This window comes from Ornithorhynchus anatinus, chromosome 20 (genome assembly GCF_004115215.2).
Source record: "Ornithorhynchus anatinus isolate Pmale09 chromosome 20, mOrnAna1.pri.v4, whole genome shotgun sequence".
NCBI lineage: Eukaryota > Metazoa > Chordata > Mammalia > Monotremata > Ornithorhynchidae > Ornithorhynchus > Ornithorhynchus anatinus.
In genome coordinates this window covers 5,087,810-5,107,659 of record NC_041747.1, presented here as the reverse complement: position 1 = coordinate 5,107,659, position 19,850 = coordinate 5,087,810, and the positions used below count along the sequence as shown (strand labels likewise).

Here is a 19,850-nt window from a genome sequence, read left to right as displayed (position 1 = left end):
CTGACTACCAGGCCAGGGCTGCCCCTTAGACTAGTCCCTTCGGCTGCTAAAGATGGTTGCTGTGAGGCCAGAAAGATGAAAATATGAGCGGCAGTCCTGGTTAAGGGTATTAAACACTTACCTAGGTGCCAAGCACTGGGTAGATTGAAGATAAGCAGGTTAGTCTCAGGCCTTGCCCCCCGAGTACAGCTGAAGCCTGCCGCTTTCCCTTACCACCGTCTACCACTCAGCCTGGTGAGGGGAAAGGGGGAATCCATTCTGTTGTCATGCGAAAGTGAAAAAACACTGAGGGATCGAAGACCGTCTTCCTTGCCCAGCCTGCCCCTGAATTTCTGCCAGATGGGCCAGTTGAAACGAAACTTTACATTTCGTCAGATGATGAAATCTCATTAGGACCAGACTTTATGTTTTCTGACCCTGTAGACCTCGGCATGATGCATGACTTCTTAAAACTGTCCTTTTATGTATAACTAATGTATGCATGTTGGTGAAAAGTTCAATGAAGTATGAAACAATCTGAATTCTTTGCATATTTTATTTTTCATTTTTGATTTCCAACTCACACACATCTGGCGTATTTTACATCTTTGCAATAAAACATGGTTACAATAGCTTAAGGAATTTATATATCCAAAATATTTCACCATGATCTCAAGATGAAATGAACTTGTCTTCCAGATGTTCAATATTCTCCCAATTCTAAGCTACAAACTCAAGATATTGCTTACAGACTGGTGATGAATAACTTAATCATTACGCTGATTCCCGGTGATTTCAGGATCTCATAAATACAAACGACCATGGAGAAGGAATTCAGTGCTAAAACTTACTAACACAAGGTGGGTAACAAATAAGTAATCACGTCAATAAATAATGATATGTTTCCGGTGCAAAGTGCCAATACAAAGAATCCATTATCTCGTGTTTTTATCTTTTTAAATAAATGACTGCAAGTGAGTGTAAATTCTGAGAAAATTACATTCCTGTTACATGCCTCATAGCCCTACTGACACAATATGTACATCTAGGACAATACAGTCACCAAATATACAAAGAAGAAACATGAAGTAAAGTGTATAGACCCCTGGGTGTGTAACTCGATCAGTAAATACAATGTGTGAAAAATCTTTTTGATAGCCATCGTTTAGTATTGTAAAACATGAAATGCCCTAGGCTGAAAAGTGTGGCTTTAGGCGAGACTTCCTCCAGAACTTAGAAAGAATCCCAGTAGCTCTTCCGAGAACAAAAAGGGAAAAGCTGAAGCCCAGCTTCCCTCCCCGCTGTGCCCTCGCACAGGCAAGTCCGCCCGGACCCGGCAACGGGACTTCTGCTCTAGCCTACGCTGGGAGAACCGAGGACCTGATTCCACAGCCGCCTTTCTCCTGTGTCTTCAAATTACGGAGGGAAGGGTTTCGTTATTATTGTAGAAAGTAGAAAAATGGCAAACAATGGCTTACTATCCAAATGCTGCATGAGCAAATCTTCCCTCGGGAGGGGCAAATTTAGATCAAAAAAGTGCAAACCATGTTTCTTTTTTGTGTGTGTGGGTGAAAATGTCAGAAGGTCCCTCCCGACTGAGCCCCGACTCAACCCTTCCACCGCCAGCCGTGCCCTCGGCGTGATCACTGGCTGAGCTGGCGGGGCGGGGCACCGGATCCATCACGACGTCAGCCTCAAAGTACATGCAAGTTGTAACTCCACAATAAAATGTTCTTTATACAAGGTTTTACTTTTATAAAAGTATCCCTTTAAAGTTAAGATGTATCTGATGTACAAAGTATCAAACTGATTTTTTTTGTTTTGTTTTTTTTTTTCCCTTAGCTTGAAAAGAGGCTGGACACGGGATGCAGGTTAGGTTCAGAGCCTCAACGTCGGAACAGCCGGGCACAGGGTTCCTCGGAATTTTCAAAAGTCTCTTGGGATGCCTCCTACGACCTTTTCTCGATAAACAGAGATCTATGAAATAATTACCAAAACATCTCCTAATTCATACAATTTACATGATAGAAGCTTGCCTTGTCGCAGCTGGTGTTCGGTCGTGAAAAAACACACAAAGGAAAATGGTTGCTGACTACAATGGACAGCTATTGCTGGGTGTAATGGAATGTACAACCGAGGTCAATGCGGACGGGTTTTTCCACCAGAGATGACGCCGTTAGTTGTCGTGCTTGTGCTCTCAGCTTTCGCTTGGCTTTCGGGTCTTCAGTATCTGTTCTGATGCTCATAGTGCCACCGATTAAAATCTATATTAAAAGCTACGATGCTCCCGGAAGCCATGCCCGTAATCAGAGTCCTGGAAAAGCAGGGCGACAGAGAGAGGAGAGACACGCGGGTTCGTGCGGCACCCCGACACTCGAGGCAGAGGGGCCGAGTGGTGTCCGCCTCCAGCTGGAGAATCACTCAGACACTGCAACCCGCACTCCCTGCCGACCAGTTCCCTGCGGACCAGTTCCGGCAGAAGCCGCCGGCTCCGCTCTCCTGCTGCCCGTGCCACACCCGTGAAGAGGAACGACCGGAGCTGGGCCTCCCCTGGAGTCACGTGAGTGCCCCCCACGGGAGCCTCCTTCCTTCTTACCTTGCCCCATCCCACTTGTACACACCGCCGGCCCACCCTTCTGTTGCGGTTTCCTTTTTAAACCCGCTCTCCTTTCGGAGGCCAACGACTGGACCGCCGAAGAAAGGGGCGGTGGTCATGGGATCTTCTTTGTCCCAAAGCTATTTTCTGTGCACATTCTTAGGGTTATGTAAAAAGCGGGGGAGGAAAAATAACGGTGGTATTTAAGCGCCTACTCTGTGCAGAGAACTGTTCTGAGTGCTGGGGTAGATACAGGATAATCAGATTGTCCCACGTGAGGCTCAGAGTTAATCCCCATTTTACAGATGAGGTAACTGAGGCACAGAGAAGTTAAGTGACTTGCCCACGGTCACACAGCTGACAAGTGGCAGAGTGGGAATTCGAACCCATGACCTCTGACTCCCAAGCCCGGGCTCTTTCCACTGAGCCATGCTGCTCCCCTAAATGGATGCAGGACATTTTCCACTGAGAGGAAGAAACAGGTCTGGAGAGCTGTATGGCTCTGGACAAGTCGCTAAACCTCTCTGGGCCTGTTTGTTGTTTTTTTCTTTAAATGGTATTTGTTGAGCATTTATTATGTGCCCTGCACTGTACTAAGTACTGGTGTCATTACAAACTAATCCAGTTGGACACAGTTCCTGGCCCAGCTAGGGCTCACAGTCTTAATCCCCATTTTACAGGCGAGGGAACTGAGGGGCAGAGAAGTGTAAGTGACTTGCCGAAGAACATAAAGCAAGGCAAGTGGTGGTATGGAATTAGAACCCAGGTCCTGTGACTCCCAGGCCCATGCTGCTTCTCAGACTGTATCAGTTACCTATAAAATGAGTATGAGAGATCTGTTCTCCCTACCTTTTACATGGTGAGCCTTGGGGAAAAGGAACTCTACCTACCCCAGCATATCCTAAGTGCTTAATAAAAATAATAATAATGTTGGTATTTGTTAAGCGCTTTCTATGTGCTAAACACTGTTCTAAGCGCTAGGGTAGATACAAGGTAATCAGGTTGTCCCACGTGGGGCTCACAGACTAAATCCCCATTTTACAGATGAGGGAACTGAGGCACAGAGAAGTGAAGTGACTTGTCCAAAGTCACACAGCTGGTAAGTGGCAGAGCCAGGATGAGAACCCACGACCTCTGGCTCCCAAGCCTGTGCTCTTTCCACTAAGCCAAAATGTAATCTCAATTACTTCCAGCCAAGGATGGAATGAAAAGTAGACCAGAGGGATGGGGTAGCTACTCAGGCTAGAAAACCAGCTTTCTCTGAGAGAAAGCAGTTGGTCCCTTACCTTGACACAGAGCTGATGGGGGTGTTGGGGTAGACAGGTATTTTACAGATGATAACAGGTTGTGGGGAAGAGCCAGCAGTGGAGAACAACAACTGTGTCTCTTGTTTCACTCTTTCTTTCTCCCACTTCCCCCTTGGGGCCCTTCATCTCTGCCTTTTTCTTTCACCCTCTTTCTCTTGGGAAGAGGAGGCAGGGAGCACCTTCTCAGTGGCATAATTTAAACCATTCCCCTCCAAAGCAGCACCGGCAGCCGGCCTGGTGGGAAAAGGGCTTTCCGGCAGCCGGCGGTGTGGCGCCTCTTACCTCTGATCGTGGGACAGGTCCATCGCTCTGATGCCGGCGTCACAGCCAGGGTAAATGTAGAGCTGCTTGAAGTCACAAGCCTGCCAGACCTCCACCACGCCGTTGTCTCCGCCCGTCACCAGGTTCTGCCCGTCGCTGCTCAGTAGGATGGCCTGCCGGGAGACACACCCACCCACACAGTCACACCTTCCCACGAGGACGGAGGTCACTCCCTCAAGTGGCTGGTGAAAGCCTACGGGTAAGAAGTACTCCCGCGTTATAAAAGAAAACTCAACTTGGTTGAAGTTGCTCAGCCCCTTGAACGAGCGAGGCCCTGTGTGAGAGAGAATGAGGGGGGCTTTTTGCTGAACCCTTACCTTACCTAGGGTGAAGCGCCTGTGTCATTTAGGGAGGGGGAGGGAGTGAAGACCTAAATTGAAAAAGTTAGGAGAGAGATTCATCCCTACAAGGCCTTCTCAGGAGCAGCTAGATCCCCTGGAAACTCAAGGTATCACCCAGGAGTGGCAGACAGGCTAGCTCTGAAAAATCAATCCCTTTGCCCAGATCCTTGGTCTTGAAGTCTCAAGACTGAGGCTCATCTGTCATTCCTGCCGGGAGACTCTGTCATCACCACCTTCGGCCTAATTCTAGAGCAAACCGCCTCACCCCGATACTCCACTTGGGGACGGGCGGTGATTTACTGAACTGAAAAAACCTCAAAAGTGCGTTTTTTGTCTCTAGGAATGGGGAGGTGCAGTGGTGGCTGCGAGCCTGGCTCTCACCCGAGTCGAGTCGTTAATCTCCATCTGAGCCAAGAGCTTCCCGTTGATGCTGAAGTTGCTGAACCGCCCGCGTTCGTAGTATATGATGCAGTGGCCTTCGCTGGACACGGAGATCAGGCGGGGGAACGAGCAGTTCTCCGGCCCTTCGAGTGCTCTCAGCAGGTCTCCGGTGATCGTATGTACAAGGCAAGGACCTTCTGGAGGGCGGGGTGGAGAAGCACCATACAGAGAGGGAGAGGTTAGGGGCGGCACCGGGACCCCAAACAACGCGCTTGACGCTCTTGTCGTCTAAGTCATATCCTAGCAGAACGGAGGTTGAAGCAGCAGCACCTTATGCGGGGAGTAATTCCCTGTCGTCGAACGGCGGTACCTGGCCCTGACGGACTGCCTTTTCCCAAACGGTGTCGCTTAGCAAAGGGCAGGTTTAGGGGGCAGTGGAAGAATGAAAAGCCTGATGCCTTTCAGGCTTTCCTTCTAAAATATTCTTGCAAATATTTCCGGAGATGAGAGTTCAGCTCAATGAGCTAAAAGGGAATTAATTTTCCCGGGTCAAAACACAACCATAATATTGCAGAATATAAATTATATCAGTATCTAGCGGTGACAGACTTTCTCCTTTTCTTCCTTTTCAGTTTTTACAAGTGAAACTACCTTCTCTCTGCTGTGCTCTTTTGGGCCCCGAAAACATACAATCTCAGGTTCGGCCATCAGGCCCCCGGCTCCCTGCGTGGCTAAGGAATTCCGGCCTGACGCTCAACGGGTGACTCGCTCCTATGAAACTTTACATTAAGCGGCTGGTAAATATTAACGCTCAAAGTACGCAGCGGCAAAGGCCACCACATTACAACAGCTACCGGGAGACAACTCGAGAAACCGGAGTTAGAGGAAGCTGGAGAGAATTGTAAAACACCAGGAGAGAGCTGTAAATTTTCAGATTTAAATGTCAAAAGTCCATCTGACCTTTAGCACCACTGATAACAAGTCCCAGCTCTGCACAGACTGACACACAGACAACTTCATGGTCATGACCGGTTAGGACAGCTCGAGGCGCAGGATAATCACCTGCCAAAAAACAGAAGCGGTGAGTAAACAAAAGCTGAGGCACCCCGGGTTGGGGAGGGAGGCTCAAGCGGTGAGGTTGCCAGGGGACCGAGGCCGAGTCGAGAGGAGGATGGCAGCATTCAGGCAGCTGCTTCAGGTGAGAGAAAGGGCTTTTGCCCAAACTTCCCAATGAACTGCCTGAAATTAACTGGCTGGGTTTCTCAGCTCTCTGTCTGAAAGTCAAACTTAGCTGTCTTTATTCTCTTTCAAAACCACCCCTATGGCTAAGTGTGAAAGCTGCCACTGGGACTAGGTCGATAAGGCAGGGCTTCGAAAACCTCTGGGGAATGCTAACCGTTGTAATTGCATCCGAGGCTGAGGCGGCCCGATTTGGAAAGCTTTCCAATGACATATTTGTCTCACGCGCTCTCCGGATCTTTTCGATGGACTGCGGACCCCGATAATAGGGAAAGGTGGTTTACGACTCCTGAAATTACCATTGTTTCCTTAGGGCTGGATGAAAGGAAATCAACTGTTATTCAGGGTTATTTTGCTTGGGAGGCCTTCAGCACCGGGAGAGAACATGTCCTATATTTCATTTCATTGCTGGGGACAGAGGTCACGGACCCCAGCAATCATTCAGAATCCAGTGAAATACCTGTCACTGTCACCTCGCAGCTGAGAGATGCCACCAGGGGTTAAAGGCCAGAGCACGCAGGGAGTTTGAGGAGGCACGTGCTCACAGAGAAGAGAAGCCCCATCACTTTCACTCCACGGTCATTTCCCCTAAGCTCTGTCTCTATCTGAGATGAAATTAGAGGGAGAGGGGAAAGAGCAAATGCTCAAACACCGGAGAGCATGTCTGCGCAAGCAGGAGGCTTCCCGGCTGGGTCTGCCGTAAGTCCACGCCACCTTTTTGCTACCAGTGATGGAGCCTAGCAGAAAGGGAGTAAAAGTAGTAATATTGGGATCAATTGCCCCCGAAATTTGGACAATACAAATCAGTAAGTACGTAAATGCTGACAATTTAATTGATTTTTAAACCTCAGGAAACGTTCACTTTTAGATTCGGATCCAAGCCCTGTAAAATGCAAAGAGAAGCGGTCCCAGGATTATACTGCATTATCACCCTGTTTCCAAGATGCCATCCTGAAATTTGAATTCCTTTTCAGGATCCTAAGTAGAAAGCGGCAGACTCAGAGTCTCTAAGACAGGATTTCTAAGCATTATAATGGCCTTACCCCACTGGAGTGTGAGCTTACAGGTCCCATTGTTTTCTAAAGGTCCAAGGGTGTCACGGCAGTGTGGCTGTCCTGTTGGAAGCTACGGTGGGTAATGAGAAATGTCAAGGCCCAAGATCAATGAAATCTTAGGCTCTAGGGACCCAACAGGAATAACATCGATCCTTTTAAAGAACACCCCCAGTCGGAGGCTCAAGAGGATAAGAGGCCAAGTCCAACATTGCTACCTGACCAAAAATTCAATCAGCTTTTAGCACCAGCTGCCTGCTCTGCTCTTTCTTTCATGCAGGAGGTGGCTTCCAATTAAAGTGTGTAAATTAATTTTTATCACTTCCAAATTAGTTTCTGCATTCGTGGAAGAGTCTGTTTCAGATGAAAGCAGCTGTGCCTCACTTTTCTGCAATTCCATCATCTGTTCAGGTACCAGTTCAAAGCCTCGGGGATCATTTTCTGTGCTCAAAGTTACAGATTTGAAAGGATGACAATCAATGAAAGAAATCATAAAATACGGAAATCTAACAATTACAATTCAATTGTAATACACTCTAGAAAACTTGAGGTTGTTACTTTTTATGGGCTGAAATTAATTCCATTCTCTATGCAATAATCTGTTTACAAATTAACATTGATGAGCCAATGCTGCAAGTTTTTAAAATCATAAAAGGAATCAGCAAAGTCAGTAAAAGCTATTAAACATTCTCAGCATTGGGATGTGGCTGAGTTACCAAGATTCTTTAGATACAAGAGAACCTGAATCGCCGAGATCATCCATCTGAATTTATCTTTTTGCTGTGTGACTTTTGCAGAGTTGTTAGTCATTTTAAATAAGAGCAGTGCTAAAAAAAGGTAAACCTGAATTCAGTTACAAATTCTATTTTTGTCTATAAAAACTCACTGAGGGCACAGCTACATAATTAGTCTAAATGAGTTCAATAGGGAAGACTTGTTTCATGCAGGTTATGAATTATTTCAGAATTCCAACTAAACACTTTAAAATACTCATGTACTAGAGCCAAGACTATTCTTAAAATGTTTTAATTTAAAAAAAACTACTGAGACTGATATTCAATATTTACAGAGGATTGCTTTTCAGGCATTTAAAGTGCCTTATGGACATTATAGATTTTATTAGACATACTATGCCTATTTGATTTAATCGGCTCCTTGGAGCCAAAACTGATCATTAATAACTATCTCTTGGTTTAAAAGATTGTTATTAAAAAAAAGTCACCTAACCCAGATAATTACTGTACTCTGACATTTTTCTTTGAATTCTTCACCTTCCTGCAGTCTATTATCCACACTCTCTTATCTCGACAACCAGATGACAGCTTTTAACAAACTAATCCTTTTCTGAAATATCAACTGCATCATTTTTGGAGATTCACTCTGAAGATGTTAACTAATTGGATTTAACCTATAAAGCATCTCACTTTTATTTTTCCTAGCCAATAAATGCTAATCTCCTGGAAAGGAATGCCACCAAGAAAATTGCTTAATTGAACTCCTCCAAGATTAACAGCCTTCTATCTCGTAGCTGTAGGGCATGAGAGAGAGAGAGAGGCACTTGCCAGAGGACTTTGAGGGGACCCTGAATGCGGAGAGATTGGGCAGGATCTTGGTCAGGATGTGTCTCTCCTTGCTGTTGGCACAGGAGGGAAGCTGGACAGAACTCCAGGTCTGCCTGAAACCACTGGCTCGGGGGATCCTGCTGTTGCCCCTTCGCTATTTGAACTGAATTTTCTTAAAATTCCCGTTCAGATAACCCTGGGTAAATAACTTCATGGCTAAGTACGTTTACTATTAAATCCCTGAATCTTTGCCGGGACAGAGGCCAGGTCGGTACTTACTGCTGTTAGGGTTGTCTCCTATGATATGGTGCCGACCGCTCCAATACCAAAGAAGCAGGGTGGCATCGCGAGATCCAGACACGATGTAGCAGTCCCCGCCTATGTATGATTCCGATCTCGCCAGGCAAGTCACGACGTCCCAGTGGCCAAACACGATCTGAGTTAACTTTCCTGTAGAGGAGAAGCGGCAAGTCAGTTCCTGCTCCCCTCTTCCCTTCAGGTAAGAGCATCTCGGGGAATTTATAGATGATTAAGGGGACCAAAAACTTGTGGTCATTATCGGCCCCTTCTGTAGATGGGGTCGTTCCCGCCCCCGATGACAGGCTACTCTGGTTTTGGTTTACTCACTCCCCAGGACCGTTTGGCCCCTCTGTGCAAGTGGCGGACAGATAGCACCCTATGCCAGCTGGATTGGCAGCAAAACAAAAAGGGGCTGGTGCTTTAACTTTTCAAAAGTCTCTACCTCCTTTCTTAGAGACTGATGGGTCCCTCAGTGAAGTACCTTAACTGGCCTTTCCTCCCTTTCTCGCTCATTCCTATTTTTTAAACTCTTCTCTCTTGGTATTTGCATTCTTAATCGGTACTTTTAAATGCCACTGTTCATTCATTCATTCAATAGTATTTATTGAGCCCTTATTATGTGCAGAGCACTGTGCTAAGCGCTTGGAATGTACAAATCAGCAACAGATAGAGATAGTCCCTGCCCTTTGACGGGCTTACAGTCTAATCGGGCGAGACGGATAGACAAGAACAATGGCCATAAATAGAATCAAGGGGAAGAACATCTCATTAAAACAATAGCAAATAAATAGAATCCGGGTGATGTACATCTCATTAACAAAATAAATAGGGTGACAATATATACAGTTGAGCGGACGAGTATAGTACTGAGGGGATGGGATGGGCAAGGGGGAGGAGCAGAGGGAAAGGGGGGAGAAGAGGGTTTAGCTGTGGCGAGGTGGGGGGGGGGTAGAGGGAGCAGAGGGAAAAGGGGAGCTCAGTCTGGGAAGGCCTCTTGGAGGAGGTGAGCTCTAAGTAGGGTTTTGAAGAGGGGAAGAGAATTACTTTAAGAGGCTTTCTAAGATTTCCAGAGAAACAAAAGACGATCACATAAATTCTAAGAATGTAAGAGAAGCAGCAAAGATGATAGAAAATGATGGTTAAGACATTCACACTCCTGCTGCTCCTGCCTGAACCCTAATGTCATAGTAAACTTATTCCAAACAGATTACCGTTGAAATAAGATCAGATTTAGTTCACAGTATCAATGCCTGCATCAAGCAAAGTGACTTTCACTGTATCTTAAATAGATAAATTCCACCCTAGAGAAATGGATGAAGTTGCTTGTATTATGCTAAAAATAACCTGAGAAACATGGACCTTAAAAAATAATTCATTACCTTGTCCTGGTTTATAATTACTTTTCATTTCATACACTAAGCTTCAATTCCTGTACCTGCTTCCTAACCTGCAGTTACAATAAAATGATATTCAAAAGCAATTAGATAAGATAGGAATTTTTTTCAAAGCAAATTGACCATAAATTCTATTAGTCAAAGCCCTGTCTACTAGGAGATAACTCTGGAAAAGACAGCCATTTTGTAAGAGACCATGGTTTGCTGTGATTTAGGTTACCTGTTTCTGTAGAATAAACTCTGAAACTCTTGTCCCAGAACCCGCAGATAAGAATATAGCGATTATCTGCTGTGACCACAAAACAATGGGCATTGATTTGGATGCTCTGGTCCACAAGGTCTGTAATCTGCCGTTTGTTCACCCCAGAGTTATTGGCTGAAATGCAAGACACATTTACACATTAGCCATGCCAACACTTATCCATCATGCACTTATGAATGAAAATGCATGCAGTTAATTTTCAAAGAACTCTGAACTCGTTGAACAACCTCTTCAAATGCATTTAAAATTATTTGCTGGCAAATGAAAAATCAGTGTGGTTTTGAAAATTTTCCCCTTTAAGATAACATCTTTTCCTGGCTCCAGCAATTGCTCATTCACTATTTTAATGCATGCTGAAATACCTGCTCCTAATGTGGAAAGCAACAAAGAAGAGACTCTAGAATGTGGGAAATTTTCAAAAAATAGCTCACACACAACACAGGAGCAGCATGGCCTACTGGAAAGAGCATAGGCCTGGGAGTCAGAGGACCTGGGATTCTAATCCCAGCTCTGCCAGTTTCCTGTTATGTGATCTTCGGCAAGTCATTTAAATCCTCTGTGCCTCAATATGCTCGTACATAAAATGGGGAATCAATGCCTTTTATCCCTCTTACCTGATTAACTGGTATCTACCCCACGCTTAGAACAGTGTTTGTCAAATACCATAACAACAACAACTGAATGCTAGAGTGGACACAATTCTAAGGATAGTAACGGTATTCAGATTAGCTGCCTAGACCCCATTAAAAGCTAATTACTAAATTAATACACACCACCTCAGGTGGTATTTACAAGGGAAGTAACTCTTCCTTATCTGTCCAATTCTTTTCCTGCATCGCTAACAGGTCACTGCAGGAGAAAGACAGAAAATGGAGGCTTACAAACAAGGTGTATGTTACGTGAGCCACTCAGCAAGGAACTGAAGCTCATCATTCAGCTCTGCAGAAATTGCCAACAAACATGCAAACTGAGAGAAAGTAAGAAGGAAAGTAATAAGGAGATGGGAACAATGTGGAAAGAGGGTGATAAGTAGACTGCCGGTTTCATTCTTAGGGTGAATTTGAAGAGAGTCAAGTACCCAGAGAAAGGGATCTGTGTTGGTGACATTTTCTTCAGTGTCTGCTTTTCTTTCTGTGTTCCTGATTCTTTTCAGGATAAACTTTGGTGCTGAACTTAAAGAAAACCGTGTATCTCAATATATAACGCTGCATTCATATTTGAATTTCTAGTTATAAATGCTATTGCACGAGGGCACTCTCTAAATGATAAAAATAACTGCTCCAACTAGCTTTAGACAAGCCATTTCTATACATTTGTAGGATTGGAATGATTATGACATACACCTAGTGAAAATGAGGAAGGTATTCTGGGCTAGTGAAACAGCATGATGGCCAGCACAGAGACAAAGAAGTTTCTGAGGGAACAGTAAACGGATTGAGGTGGAGCAAGCAGGAATGAAGTTCTGGATCAGCAGGGCCAGGCTAGAGGGTTGCTGGAGCAGTACTTCAGGAAATTATTGCTTTCTAAATATTTACGAAACAGCCATGAAATAATGCTACTTAACGTGGTAAAATGTCTAGCATAATACAAAAATAAGCCAATTCTGCGTTTTTAAAACATTTTCCCTTGACATACCGATCAGTGGATCCATTTCAATGGGAAGATGGTGGGCTTGATCCAAAGAGTATCCTGGCGCTCCCCTGAGACCTAGAGACAAAACAATGGCCACAGTGAAAAGTGGTTTATTTTATTAATAAAGTGGCAAGATGGTTACTACTCCACATTTGCTCCTCAAGTTAAAGTGACCTAAGCACTTTGGGGACCATTAAATGACACTGTCAGCTCTCTGGACTGTCTTTGCAGGTTGCCACAGTTGCTAAAATGTACATAACAGGTTAGTTTGAAAAATAAGACCTGTATATGCAGATAAAAACATCTACTTCAAGGTTCTATGATGTCTGGACTGTAAAGGGGCTGATAGCCATGGCTTTCTCCATATTACTGAACAGAAAAATCAACTGTATTAATTAAGCACTTACTGTGTGCACAGCACTGTACTAAGTGCTTGGGAGAGTACAACATAACAGAGTTGGTAGACATGTTCCCTGCCCACGACGAGCTTACAGTCTAAAAAACATATAAAAAAATATCAAATATTAACCAGATTTAGGAATTCCACATCGATGGCTCTCAAGTGTGACTACAGCAGTTGCGTGCAAAAGCTGATCATTTTGACACAGCCCTTAACAAAAATCAACTCATCAAAATAGTATTTATTGAGTGCTTACTATGTACCAAGCACCACACTAAGTGTTTGGAAAAGTACAACAGAACCGCTGCCCTCAAGAAGCTCCTGAAAGATTTCTAATTAAAAATTTCCATTCTTACTAATATTACTAACTTGTAAACCTTCAATTTTACACCCCTGTTTAGCATTAGACTGATTTGAAATAGGTATGGCCACAAAAACACTACGGTGGCGATCAATAGTGACTCCTATACTTGTAATTTATTGTAGGGTCTGCCTCCCCAGCTGGATTCTAAACTCCTTAAGGAGAGAGACCATATCTGCGAACTCTGCTGTGCTCTCTACAGTGCTTGGGACAGCCCTCTGTAGGGAGTAAGTGTGCAAACAGTAGCATTGGTAGACTGAAAATATTGTTTGAGAAGCACTGTTTTCTGCAGGCCGTTAGCAGAGACAGCCAGGGAGAAAGAGGTCCTCTTTGCCAGGAGAGCTGTCAGCTCCAAGGCAGCTGGAGGGGGCACATCTCAGTAGTGTGACACTAAAGAACCCTGTGGAGAGGGTGATTGGGTCCTCGTGCTGGTGGTGACCCCATGAAGAGGAAATCTCATCCGCTCAACTCACCTGTACAAAGGAAAAGCTCACCGCTCAGGGAATACTGATGGAATCACCCGTTTTTGGAGTACCTACCTACAGTGTTGTGCCACCTATTCACGGCAAAAAGCCTGCTGCAGGTCACGGTGACCACCGCCGGAATGGTTAGGTGGGGAAGCGTGTTGGCTGCCACGTGGGTGACTGGAGAATTTGAGGGAAATTTCAGCACCATTATAACATCTTGTTGCATCTGGTCTTTAAACATGAGAGGACTCTGCGGAAGGAAACACTGTTGAGTAGAAAAGGAGAGAAAGCAGAAGGAAACAGAAGGGAGTCACACGGTTAGCAAGGAGGTCTAGGGAAAATAAGGCCAAAACAATTTGTGCATACAGGGAGAACATTAACAACGTGCCAAAAACACATCGGGAGAGCTTTTACATGAGAACTGTGGTGATAGGGCCTTGAGAGTATAAATATTCAGGAGTATTTCCAGTGTGTTGCTGGGATGTGCAGATGTCAGGGACGGGGAGATGTCAAGCTGAACCCCTGCCCCAAGCTGGGCTGGTGCAAGCTTGGAACAGGATAGGGTAGGAAGATGTTTCCCACCTCCACACAACTGGAGAGAGCCATGATCACTTATCTCTGCTTGGTTCTCCTCACCTATGAGGGGACAATTTGGTTCAGTGTTGTTAGAATTTGGCTTATTATTAATGATGAGCTATCGTCCATGAGGAAGGAAGGATAGAGCATGAGGAAGAGTCCAGTGGGAGAGGGGGTGGGAAGCGTTCAAGGCCTTCATAGCCAGAGCTCCTGCTGCTAGTTTGAGCTGCACTGAGGTCTGCAGAGTCTGGCCCAGGGACCGCCCAGCTGACTTGGGACGGCCCTGCTGTGAGGCCAGCCTGCTCTAGGCCGAAGCCCTCGGTGACAGGTAGGTGGGGGTCCCCCTTTCTTGGACCCTGAAGCAGCAGAGGCTTTGAATCTTCGCTGCCTCGCAAAAAAATGAGCCCATGGGTTTCCAAGGAAGCCCCCCTCCCTCATTTAGTGCCCCTGGAGCAGGCCTGGCCCTGATTCAGCCAGAGAAGTGGGGGAGATGTTGCACAGGGGCAGGCAGCATCTCCCCACCCGCTTGCCTTTCGGCAACGCCCACACTCTGAGCACCCTGGAGCTGTTGGCTCAGGGACAACAGTGAGGATAAGTGCCTTTGGGTGCATGGCCCATGAAAGAAATGGCCCAACACCTTAGCTCTGGAGCCAGATAGTGGGGAGATGGCACCCCCTTCCACTTCTGCGTCGGCCCTGCACAGGCTCGCAACGCCCTCTTTCCTTGCCTCTGCAGGGGGAGCTCAATAACTGCATTTATGAAGTATCATTCATTAGTGCCAGCCAATTTAATTTACGACTCTATTCATTGATCATTTGCAACACTGTTATTTTTCGGTTCCCCTGTACAGGCCCTATGTATTATCTCCTTAAACGGGAAATTAAAATCCGACAGTATAAATCTGATAGCAAAGTAATTTGTAGGTGCCATCTATGAAGAGTCAAGAAAATTACTTTTCTTTTTCAAGCTCCTTAATAAACTCTTCTACCTTAAAAATGCAAAATAAGAATCAAGGGCTAGACATACATGAATGGCCAATGGACCATAAATAAGGAGATCCTTTTCCTGGGGCTAAATTCTAGGATTCAGATAGAACACAGAAGAGCAACTCCAGGTCTCCCCCAAATCGGGAAGGCGGGGCTAAGCCCGATCTGAATTGCTCTAATCACTTTCTAATGTTTCTTTTTTCTTCTCAAGCTCAACAGGGCTGTTACTCTAGGAGGTCAAATTCGTAAAATTTACATTTTCTTCATTCTTTGTCTTTAGTATAATTTACAAAGCAAAATGGACCCGAGAGGGGATGGGGAGAAGGGCAGAGAAGCAGTAAAACCAACCACATCAACCAAATGGGACAAGAAAATGCAGGGTGGGATGATGGCAGATCAACTAGTTTTCCTCTCTCTCTGGGAGTCCCACTTGCAATCACGGGAACAGACAACTACAGAAATGCCTAAAACATTTACCCAGGCTGCTAAAACAGCTATTGCCCAGGAGAAGAAAAAGAGTAAACATCACAGGTATCACCGAAAACAACAATTCTAGCCGGTCGATGGGTCTCACCAGGTGCATGGCAGAGCTCCGAGGCGGATGTGGCTCAATGAGCAACTGAGATGGCGTCTGTCCAAAGTTCTGTATCTGGGCCTCCATGGCCTGCAGGAGAAGCAGAGGGAGTGTCACAGTCAATATGCATCAAAGAGATAGGTCAACACACCCTTCCACAACGCAAGCAGATCCCAAGTCAGCCAGAAAAAAAAGTCCAGAAAATTCACCGGGTGCTCTTCTCCCAGGGTGCAGACTCATCCAAGTGTTAGTATTTTGTAGACAAGCTTTGCTTCTCCCTTCAAGCATGCTTCAGTTAACCAACTAACCATTCTTTATTTCCAGAAGCTGGGGTTTTATGTGAGAATGTTAACCTGTGAGGACATGCAGTTACCGACTCTGCAGATTTCTTTACGCTGAATGCTACCCTTATACCTGAATAAAGTCCTTTGTAAGAAGAAAAGTGTGAGGATCTCTAATAAAATATGCCTCCGGAATCTTAAATGCAAAACAAATAAAACAAAGGTTGAAAAATCTAGTTCACAGGTAAGGGAAATGCAAAGAAAAATCACAGCTCCCATTAATGAAGTCAGAGGACGGCAGAGCAGCAGTGATCACACTCGGAAGGACCCGGCCTTAAAAAGAAAAGACAAGCCCCGCTTGTGATTTGGGTGTTATTTTTCTCATCAGAGCATAGCAATTCACCTCTGCGATCATTTCAACTGAAATTTCATTCAGACCTGACTTAAAGGAGAACAGTTCACACAATTCACTAGAAATGCTTCAGTGACAGCTACTCCTCAAAATTCTCACGAATGGACATTGGCTTTTGCACTGCACAAAAATTAAGCTACCATTTCCAAGGATATTAAAAGGGCCACCTTATAAAGGTATCTTCCTACTTTTAAACTTTAATATTTTCAAAACAATATATTACAAGGTTTTATCTAGACCGATAGAGAAATATCTAACCCTGAAATATCCGAGGTAATTCAACAAGCAGAGCAATAAAGGTATTTATTAGGTTCGTTGCTCTTAGCAGCACACTAATTTTCCCCCTAAAACACTGTATGATTTTGCTGTTCATAAAAGTGAAATACCGAAACCATTGGTAAGCACTAAGAAATGGCAGGTAAATTGGTAGAGGATTTTTTAATACAGCTTTGCTATTAACTAATTGCATCATCTTCTGCAATTCTCATTTATAAAATGTTTAAATTTAAAGTTATCCTCCAAAAATACATTTCAAGAAAATATTTATCAATAAAAATGTGAATGGGTTGAATTTATTAGGCATATTAAACATGAGCACCCCCATCATTTACCACGTTTTAGTGGTTGCATAAACGAGACTTCTGTTCTTCTGCTTGCAGAAGCACAGAAATGAATTATTAAATCCCTAAGCACTGTCCAATTTTAATGTACACATTTATCTGCGTGGAGTCCAGTCACACACAAAGTCTGACTAACTAAATTCTACTTCCGTGAATAACGTCAGGTTTTGCCTCCCAAAGAAAGATTTATAATAATGAAAAGGGAGGGCTACTTTTAAGTTCACATCATTAGAAGGAGTCATTTAAGGATTACTTGACAAAGGAAACGGTGATTTTACTAGGATGACTGAGTTTAATTTCTATCAGGAGCAGCAAAAGAGTGTTGAATAATGGATAGCGCTGCCTGTTCCTACATACCAAACAATGGAGCCGCAAAAGAAAGCTCAGATCTCTCTACCCCTACATAGTTTCTACAGAGGATGAAAATTTATATGAGGAATCGCAATGGCACGGGGAACACCTCCAAGAGTTTTCTGCCATGGCAAATGACGCTGTTATTATGGCACAAGTCCACGACTTTGGCCAGTACCAGTAATGATTCTAAGTGCAATGTGCTAAGAATGACCTCAGTTCTTCTTTGTGCTCATGAGGGTATCAACAGTGGCCCCTCTGGGGCCTGGAGGAAGACTCCCTCCCCCGCCCCCCCATAATAACCATCTACCTTTTATTTTTGTGAGCTGGGCTTTAGTCCTCATTCAGGAGGCACATAGCTTGGTTTGAGTTAGCAGATTTTACAGTCCACCTATGCCACTACAAAAAGGATGCAAACTGATGAAAATGGGAGGGGCATGGAGGATGGTCCTCACGGCACCTATTTCAGTCAACTTCACAACCTCTGGTCCTCATGGTATCAGGACCATGACAACATCATCACAATAAGAAGAAAAATTGTGTTTGTTAAACATTTACCTTGTGCCAAGCACTCAGGAAGAAATAACATAAACAGATTGGACATAGTCCCTGGCCCACAAGGGGTTCAGAGTCTAAGAAAAAGGGAGAAGAGGTATTATATCTCCTTATTTTACTAAAGCAGGCTGCTTCTAACAAATGTTCAGCAGCTCCTGCGAATGGCTACTGCACTCACGCAGGGTATGAAGCCATATCGCCTAGTGGATAGAGCACGTGCCTGAGAGTCAGAAGGACCAGTGTTCTAATCCCAGCTCCACCACTTGTCTGCTGGGGGACCTTCGGCAAGTCACTTCACTTCTCTGTGCCTCAGTTACTTCATCTGTAAAATGGAACATATGACCGTGAGCCCCTTATGGGACATGGACTGCGCCCAACCTGATTAGCTTGCATCTGCCCCAGCACTTAGTACAGTGCCTGGCACATAGTAAATGCTTAACAAATATCTTAAAAAAAAAAAAAAAAAGAATTTCTTCTCCCAGAGAAAGAAACAGACTGCAGGCTTGTCAGGAAGTTTGGCGAACTCAGTTTCCCTCCTGGGCCAGAAGACTCAGGTACAGGAGTTATAAAATACTAATTTTCAGAATTCTGTTTAAAATGAAATTCAGAGAACATGAACTAATAGATGCTATTTTGTCTTTAGTCACCTAAATCACACTTCTATTGATCGAAATTCAATTTGTTAATGAGGTGTACATCCCTTGATTCTATTTATCATGATTATGTTGTCTTGGTTTTGTTCGTCTGTCTCCCCCGATTAGACTGCTGTAAACCCTTCATTGGGCAGGGACTGTATCTGCTGCCGAATTGTATATTCCAAGCGCTCAGTACAGTGCTCTGCACATAGTAAGTGCTCAATAAATTGATTGAATGAATGAATTTCAGTTCATCATTCGGTTTCTTGTATTCCCTGTTTAAACCTGTATTTCCAAGTGAAAAAAGTATCAGTCACTTCCTGTACTGGCAGGTTCCTCATCTATTGATTTTTTATCACATCAAGCAAAATTTCCTTATTTTACTATAGGGGGAAACAACTCTTTAGTTTCACTCTAGCTTAGTGTTTTCAAATGGACCTGAAGCCATTAACCGCTGATAACATCAGACATACCCCAAAGCCTTTCAAACACAAAGCAGTGATAACCACCACCCTTTTCCTCAAAAGCCTTACTAATAAGCTCTCCGTTCCATTGAATGGAAACTCTTCCTACTGTTTTCCTGCACATTCAAAAAGACTGATTCCCTAAAACACGCCAGTATTTGGCTGTGCATGGCTCAGCAATTTTCTTCAAGGAAAAATTAACCTTGGTGCTAATAAAGATAAAGAAAAGCACCTTTTAATTCACGGTGAAAATACACCTATCGGGACATAAACTTACAGATAAACTAGGCTGAGTGCCATTGTGATGCTTAACATTACGTAAAATTCAGAGAGTTCCTTAGATTGGGTCTTTTCTGCCTCACCCAGGCAGATGAGTATAGCATAATCTCTGTTATCATTTCTACACCTCAGTGCTTTCAAAGGACAGATGTGTCTACAAAACCTGTCGGGGCACCCTCTTTCTGTGGTTTTCTATACACCGGGCACTACCGTCCAACAGTCTGCCAACAATTGTTTATTGTTTTCCCATAGGGTGATAGCACTGCAGTAAGATCTTGCCCTACACACTACAGAATTCAGCCCAAACCCTCAAGGGAACAGTATAGAGGAGGGAGCTGAAGGCCCTAGACCCGGGAAATGCAGCCGAATGAGCTCTCCTTGGAGAAATGTTTGCGACAGAGTCTCTGGAGTGACTGCCCAGTGGTAGAAAAGACATTACCCCAGTGGTGGAATCCCTGTGAATAAAGGCCAATAAAAACGGAATACGACAGTGCCTGGGAGTTGATCAGAAACCATTCGGTCA

The 19,850-nt window shown here is 44.5% G+C and overlaps 1 protein-coding gene across 8 annotated transcripts in view; it reads right to left on the bottom strand.

The window, feature by feature from the left end:
• Window positions 1-517: 517 nt before the first annotated feature.
• The window catches only part of NBEA (neurobeachin), a 395,298-nt gene continuing 375,965 nt past the window's right edge, over window positions 518-19,850 (bottom strand). For 4 of the 8 annotated variants that reach the window (XM_029048269.2, XM_039914902.1, XM_039914904.1 and 1 more), the window contains 10 exons: window positions 16,145-16,207; window positions 15,731-15,820; window positions 13,667-13,859; window positions 12,370-12,441; window positions 10,693-10,848; window positions 9,058-9,228; window positions 5,886-5,987; window positions 4,926-5,122; window positions 4,165-4,316; window positions 518-2,293 (listed from right to left, as the gene is read on the bottom strand). In XM_029048269.2, coding sequence (XP_028904102.1) covers window positions 2,203-2,293; window positions 4,165-4,316; window positions 4,926-5,122; window positions 5,886-5,987; window positions 9,058-9,228; window positions 10,693-10,848; window positions 12,370-12,441; window positions 13,667-13,859; window positions 15,731-15,820; window positions 16,145-16,207 — 1,287 coding nt within the window. In that variant the 3' untranslated portion in view covers window positions 518-2,202. The remainder of the gene's footprint in view (window positions 2,294-4,164; window positions 4,317-4,925; window positions 5,123-5,885; window positions 5,988-9,057; window positions 9,229-10,692; window positions 10,849-12,369; window positions 12,442-13,666; window positions 13,860-15,730; window positions 15,821-16,144; window positions 16,208-19,850) is intronic. The other 4 variants (XM_039914903.1, XM_001511319.4, XM_029048272.2 and 1 more) reach the window with 2 other exon arrangements.